Raw genomic sequence first — 6,597 nt, forward strand, 5'->3', positions numbered from 1 at the left:
ACAGTTCATGAGATCGAGCCCCACATCAGGCTCTGACCCGACAGCTCAGAGCCTGCTTAGGATTTTCTCTCTCTCCCTCTCTATGCCCCTCCCCCTCTTGTGCTTTCTCTGTCTCAAATAAATAAATAAAACATTAAAAAAAAAAAAGAGTAGGCATAAACTGAGAACCATTGACCCACCCAAGATGATGGGCAGCTGGAAGTTAATTATTTCATTAAAAAATTTTTGTTTGTAATGTTTACTTATTTTGAAAGAGAGAGAGTATGAGTCAGGCACGGGCAGAGAGAGAGGGAGATACAGAACCTGAAGCAGGCTCCAGGTTCTGAGCTATCAGCACAGAGCCTGCTGCAGGGCTAGAACTCACAAACCATATGATCATGACCTGAGCCAAAGTCAGAGGCTTAACCCACTGAACTACCCAGGTGCCCCATCATTTGCTCCACCTTTGTATCTGTCTGGAAATTTTCATAATAAAAGGCAAAAAAGAAATTCACCTTAAAAAGCTTCCCTTGGGGCTAAGGCAGTGGGAGAGACTAGTTGGCAGGATGACATGACCTTGGGCCTCATGGGTCAGCCACTGAGAGGAGGGAGGTCTGGGATCCAGAGGAAGGAGTCGGTGGCTGGAGGCATGAGGCGGGGACTACCAGCTTCTTGCAGAACTTCAGTTGTGATGTATGGCGGGTGGGGACCCGCCGAGGTGTCGTTAAGTGAACTTGGAGGGTTTCGGCCTGGCTGGCCTTCTGGGACCTGTCGAGGCTGAGGTGGAAGGGGAGGTAATGGTGAAGTAACTTGTTACCCCTCCCCCCTCCTCTCAGAGCACCCCGGTTCGATTTCCTCCTGCCTGTCCTTGAGCAGGGCGGGTGGATGACTGAAGGGTTTCACCTCCTTTGCACGTGAGGTTCCAGGCAGCAGGGCACCCCAGTCCCTGAAGGTGAAGGTGGGGACCCCAGTTGGAGACATGGTGTCGAGGATGCTTCGGCACTCTTCTGGGATGCTCAGTGACTTGTAGGAAATGGAGCTGCTGCCGTTTTGAACAGGGTTTGACATTTTCCAAATGTGCACCCAAAGCCATCTTTCTCCTAGCTGTTCAAAGGAGGCTTCACTATACCTGAGGAAAGAGCAGAATGGCATGTTCCCGCCAGAGACCAGCTTCAATTTGCTTGTCCTCCGGCAAGGAGGCGGGAGGTGGAAGATGGTGTCAGGGGTGGAGAGTTCAAGGTCGGGCTGGCTTTGAGCCTCAGCGGTCATGGCTTCTCTCCCCAGCTCTGGTTTGTCTACTTTGACCTGGAGAACTGTGTGCAGTTTTTGTCTGACCACCTTCAAGAGATGAAGACTAGCCAAGAGGTAAGAGACTTCAAGTGAAAACACAAACACACACACACACACACACACACACACACACACACACACATAAACAAGGAGGCCACGTTGCATGGATTGCATTTCCTCAGCGTTGGAAAATCGCCTAAAGAAAAGTTACTTGGAAGGAAGAACACCATGTGGCATTGGTGGTTGTTTTTGCCCAGGAAATTATTACTTTTTTACTAGATTGCAATTAGTCTGCTTTTCAACTGATTGCACTTACTGCATTTCCTAGAGTGAGCATATTTATTTATCAATAATATAGTGTTTAGAGTAACAATCCATGGTAATAATAATAATACTAATGAAGATTCTGGCAAAGTCCCAGGTATTTAGACGACTTTCCCATGTTCAAAGTGCCTTCCTATCATATGATCAGGGCACTCTTACTCAGATCTCACCCCTGAGGAAACTGAGGCTCTGGGAAGGCCTGTCGCTGCCTGAATGTGGTCAGGGGGCTGGTTGGCGATGCCCACTTGGGAGCGCAGCCTTCCCGTCTCTGAGCCCTGGGCTCGGCCTTTCCGGGGGCCCTGGCAGTGCTGGAGAGGGGGTCGTGAAGTCAGGACTGTGGTGTAGACTGCTCGCAACCTGCTCGTCCCTGTATGCTTTGGGCAAGGCCTTTGGGCTGCACTTGGCTCGTCTGCAGCATATGGGTAAACATGCCCGTGACTCAGGCTGCTTCAAAGAGCAAATGAGAGCATGGAACACAAAGTGCTTTAGGAGCTGTTAAAGACTGTAGGGAACTTTGTAGGTAATTATCTGACCTCTTGAATGTGGCTCAGTTCTGGATACCCCGGAGGTCAGCATCTGAGTCTGACCTTCCATCCTCTGTGGGGTCTGTACCCAGCCTCCTGCGTACCACCCACCTCCGGGCACCATCCAAGCCCTGTCTCTCTCTCTCTCCTGCAGTCCTTGCTAAGAAGCAGGCTGAGCCAGCTGTGTGTTGTCATGGAAACTGGAGTGAGCCCCGAGACCGCAGAGGGGCCTGAGGACCTGTTGGAGGAAGCTCCCCTCCTGCCCGGCGATCCTCATCCTGGGGAGAGGCCGCTCCTGCAGACTGAGCTTCGCCAGCTCGTGCCTGAGGCTGAGCCAGAGGTAAGGGGCCCGTGGGCCGGTCAGGGCCACCGTCCCTCACAGCATATTTGTGCAGAGTCCATGTGGGGCTTCAAGTTGTAAACCCCAGGGAACGTGGCTTCACCGAGTTGGTAGAGGCCATACGTACCTTCTAGCTAACTGGTTTTCAATATATTTTTTCCTTACTCTAGCATTTTATTTTATTTTTTAACTTTATTTTTTTGAGAGAGAGAAAGAGAGAGAATACACACGTGGGGGAGGGGCAGAGAGAGAGGGGAACAGAGGATCCAAAGCAGGCTCTGTGCTGACAGCAGAGAGCCCGATGCAGGGCTTGAACCCACGAACCATGAGATCATGACCTGAGCTGAAGTCAGATGCTTAACTGACTGAGCCACCCAGGTGTCTCTCTGTACTCTAACATTTTAAAAAATAGCTTATAGGAATCATGTTCTACTTACTGGGTTTCCCCCCCATTTTTTAACATCTTGGATATTCTTTTTGGTAGTTCCCCGGGATGTCTGGTTGTTGTGCAGTGATGGGCTGGTCATAACCAACTAGCCATAAACATGTTGATGAGTATTTGGGTCACTTTTTATATCTATTTTTCAATCAGTCTGTCATCTACCCATCCATTTGCTTAAATTGCAGTTGCATGTATAAATCTTATAGGCATCTCTGTTGATGCCCGAGTTCTGCTGGGCCCTGCCACCCAAGCTCTCTGGTAGGCATAACCAGGCGCAGGTAGACCAGAAATCTGATGGTGTGGTTTTCAGCTTGTGTCTTCCACGAGGTCGGACCTCCTGGCTGGGAGACATGCAGAGAGGGTGACCTCAGCCATGCTATGAGGCAAGGAAGCACCTGAATTTTCTTTTCAGCCAACAGACTTAGGGATTAAAGGTGCCAACCAGTCAGACTTTCACTTTCGTGTTGGTGGGGAGAAAGGGGACCAGCAAACGGGACTCATCAAGAGAGAAAATGATAAATATATTAATCTCTTCACTTGAATCCCGTTGACTTTTTTTTTTTTTTTTTTAGAGCAGAAAAGATTGATAAGGTCACATACTTTACTGAGGCATGCCTGGGTTTATGTGACATAGCCTGTTAAATCTGATGGGTCTTTCAAATTATTTTTTCAAATTCATTCAAACCAGCGGTAATACAATTTCCCGTCATGAATATCAAGCGTGTGTGCACATGTTTTTAAAGTAGATGCCCTTTTTAACTTAGCTGGGGAAAATATAATCACTGCAAGCCTCAGCATGGGCCAGATGGACCGTCATATTTCAGTAGGAAACCAGTGCCTGTGAAAGATGGAGAAATAGTTATAATCACCTCTTCCATTTTAACAGATTTCTTATTATGCATAAAACCCTTTAGCATACCCTGTGAGGTATGGATTCTTTTTCCTTCTTCCTGGCTGGGTGAAATGGGCTTCCGAGAGGTCATCTGACTTGCCCCGGGTCACTGAGCGAGGGAGGACGTGGCTGAGCCAAGGGCGGAAGCCAGCCCTCCTCATTCTAAGTACAATTTTCTTGCCACGGTTCTTTGCTCCTTACGCTGTTGATTTTAGAGTAGATTGGCAATGAGACAAGTCTCAGTCAGGGAGCGGTAGACTGTTGAGGTTTTCAGTATTGTCTAGCACCAAGGATAACTCAAAGGAAACATCAGGAACACTAGGTGGGGGGCTATCGATTAGTCCATTTAATCCTCACTCGAGCTCTCCCAAATAGGTGCTGTGATTTTTACCTCTTTTCCTATTTAAGCAAAGGGTCAGCAAGGCAGAGTGACTTGTTCAGGGTCCATCATAGAGGACTAAGCTCAAATTCCCACCCAGCCCTTTTGGTTTGAAAGCCTGTTCTTAATCACTAGCTCTACAGACACGAACAGCCTTGATGTGACCCGCACCTTACTTTATTACACGTGGACCACCCATGGGGACTGCGTAACCCCTCACTACCCCACCTAGGGCACCAAAGCATTTCCCACCTGCCAGTCCAGTGAATGGAACTTTGGAGACAGATGCGTTCATAAGAGCATGCATTAAATCCAATTTTTTTCATTCTTTATTTTTCCTTTTATACTGCTTAAATTTTTTTCATTACGGAAAACAGAAATAGAAATATATATGTGTGTATATACATAATAGAAAATTTTGCCCCCTTAACCAGTTTTAAGTGTACGATTCAGGGGCGTTAAGTACCTTCGCACTGTTGCGTAACCAACACCGTTAAGCATCTCCAGAACTTTTTCATCTTCCCCAACCGAAACTCCATACCCATGAAACGCGAACTCCCCCTCTCCCCCCTTTCCCCAGGCCCTGGAAATCACCGAGCTACTTTCTGTCTCTATGAATTCACTACTCCTCATGCCTCATATAAGTCTTTGTCTTTTTGTGATAAGTCTGCTTTCTAAAAACAACCTCTTCATGTGGTAGGAATACTTGTCTAAAGAGAGCCAGCAGGTGCCCTGTAGGAATTGAATCCTGCCATCATGGGGATGACCCCCTTACCCCCTCCCCATTTGCTTATGGTTTTCAAGTGCATTACTCTGACCTCATGTGCTTTATAGTCTCACCAACATTCGAAACTGGAACCAGTGTGTGTGTGTGTGTGTGTGTGTGTGTGTGTGTGTGTGTGAGATTGGTTGCTATAAATCAGTGGTAACATTTCTAGCCGTCTGGCACTCCAGAGCTCTTTTGCTCAATTAGGTCACCCACCGTGGGGGTAAGGAAGCTGAGGCTACAGGAGCCCCATGGGGTGAGCTGCAGAGCTGGGGTTCCAGACCAGGCCAGGCATCCCCCTAGAGCCCCAGGTGAGGGCCTGGCGGGGCTCCCCCGAGGGCGCATCACTGCTGGTCCAGGGCTGTGAGGACCCCTGGGCTTTCCCCTCAGACATCAGATGCTTCTCTGTGGCCTTCACTCTGTGTCCCTGCCTCTTCCAGGAAATGGCCCAGCAGCTGTTGGCGGTATTTGGCGGCTATTATATCCGGCTCCTGGTGACCTCACAGCTCCCCCAGGCAGTGGGGACACGACACACAGACTCTCCAAGGATTCCCTGCCCTTGCCAGCTCATAGAAGCCCACATCCTGGGTACTGGGTGCTGCCCATTCCTGGCCAGGTGACCTTGGGAGGAAGGTCCTCAGCTTCCTGCAAGACTGAAGGTCCTCGGGAAGGCTCAGGAGTGCCAGGTGGCTGAGGTGTGCCCCAGGTGAGGAGAGAAGCATCGGGGAGCACTCGGAACTGTCAGTCGTGTCAGAGCATGGGTATCGTGCTCACGCCAGGACTCTGCACGGAAATGCCGGTCCACATCCCATGCTGACCCCTGGCCTTTTCAGAAGCTGAGCCCGCGCCACACTAGCTTCTGTGCTGCTTAGAACCATGGGCATGGATGGAAGGTCACTCTCCCATGCCTTTCGTTGTCTGGAGAGCCCAGAAAATGTGAACATGGCCCTGCTGGGCCAGCCATGTGTGCAAAGCTTGGTCTCGGGATGGTCCCATCCTCAGCTCCTTCATGTCAGATGGGAAAACTGAGCCTCAGAGAGGATTTTGCTCTTTGTAGCATTGTCTTGGGCTTCTAGAATTCCTAATCTGCAGGAAGTAAATCCTCAGAACGGTCTCCATTTGTAAGTTTCTCGTGCCCTGTGTTTTATGACCGACAGTGGCCCCGTCTGGTCTGCTGGCACAGAGACTTCTAGGAGGCAGAAGAAAGAAACCAGCGGCACATAACTGATAATGGGACTCTTCCGGAAAGATTGATTCTGTCTGATTTGAGGATGTATTTCGTTTAAAGGCCATGCATGTCTGTGATTATGGTTTTATACTCCAGACCGAGAGCCTCAGTCTTGTTTTCTGCTGCTAACCTGTCACTCATGGGGTTCCATGAAGAGGTTAGGATTCTCTGCTCCTGAGCAAGTTTGAAGACCAATTATTCCACAGGCCCAAATCCAAAAGACCTGGGCTGGCATTTAAAGGCTCTGCAGCCTCCAGGACCCAGCCCTTACCTGTGATTTTGGCTTCATCTCCCACAAAACTTCTCCATAAGTTGAAACTCTTTCCTGGACTAATGTACCTACTCCATCACATCCTTTGAACTCCTAGGCATGCTTTAAAGCCCAGCTTTACTTACTTCTCCTTCAGGAAGCCTTTCAACATACAACATGCCC

General features: G+C 49.1%; 1 protein-coding gene across 3 annotated transcripts in view; it reads left to right on the plus strand.

Moving 5' to 3' along the window:
* TMEM268 (transmembrane protein 268) overlaps positions 1-6,241 on the plus strand; it is a 30,536-nt gene extending 24,295 nt beyond the window's left edge. For all 3 annotated transcript variants that reach the window (XM_077769919.1, XM_077769918.1, XM_077769920.1), the window contains 3 exons: positions 1,264-1,344; positions 2,272-2,457; positions 5,377-6,241. In XM_077769919.1, the coding sequence (XP_077626045.1) occupies positions 1,264-1,344; positions 2,272-2,457; positions 5,377-5,556 (447 nt within the window). In that variant the 3' untranslated portion in view covers positions 5,557-6,241. The remainder of the gene's footprint in view (positions 1-1,263; positions 1,345-2,271; positions 2,458-5,376) is intronic.
* Positions 6,242-6,597: the final 356 nt, after the last annotated feature.

Source organism: Crocuta crocuta, unplaced genomic scaffold (assembly GCF_008692635.1).
Source record: "Crocuta crocuta isolate KB4526 unplaced genomic scaffold, BGI_CrCroc_1.0 scaffold95, whole genome shotgun sequence".
Lineage (NCBI taxonomy): Eukaryota > Metazoa > Chordata > Mammalia > Carnivora > Hyaenidae > Crocuta > Crocuta crocuta.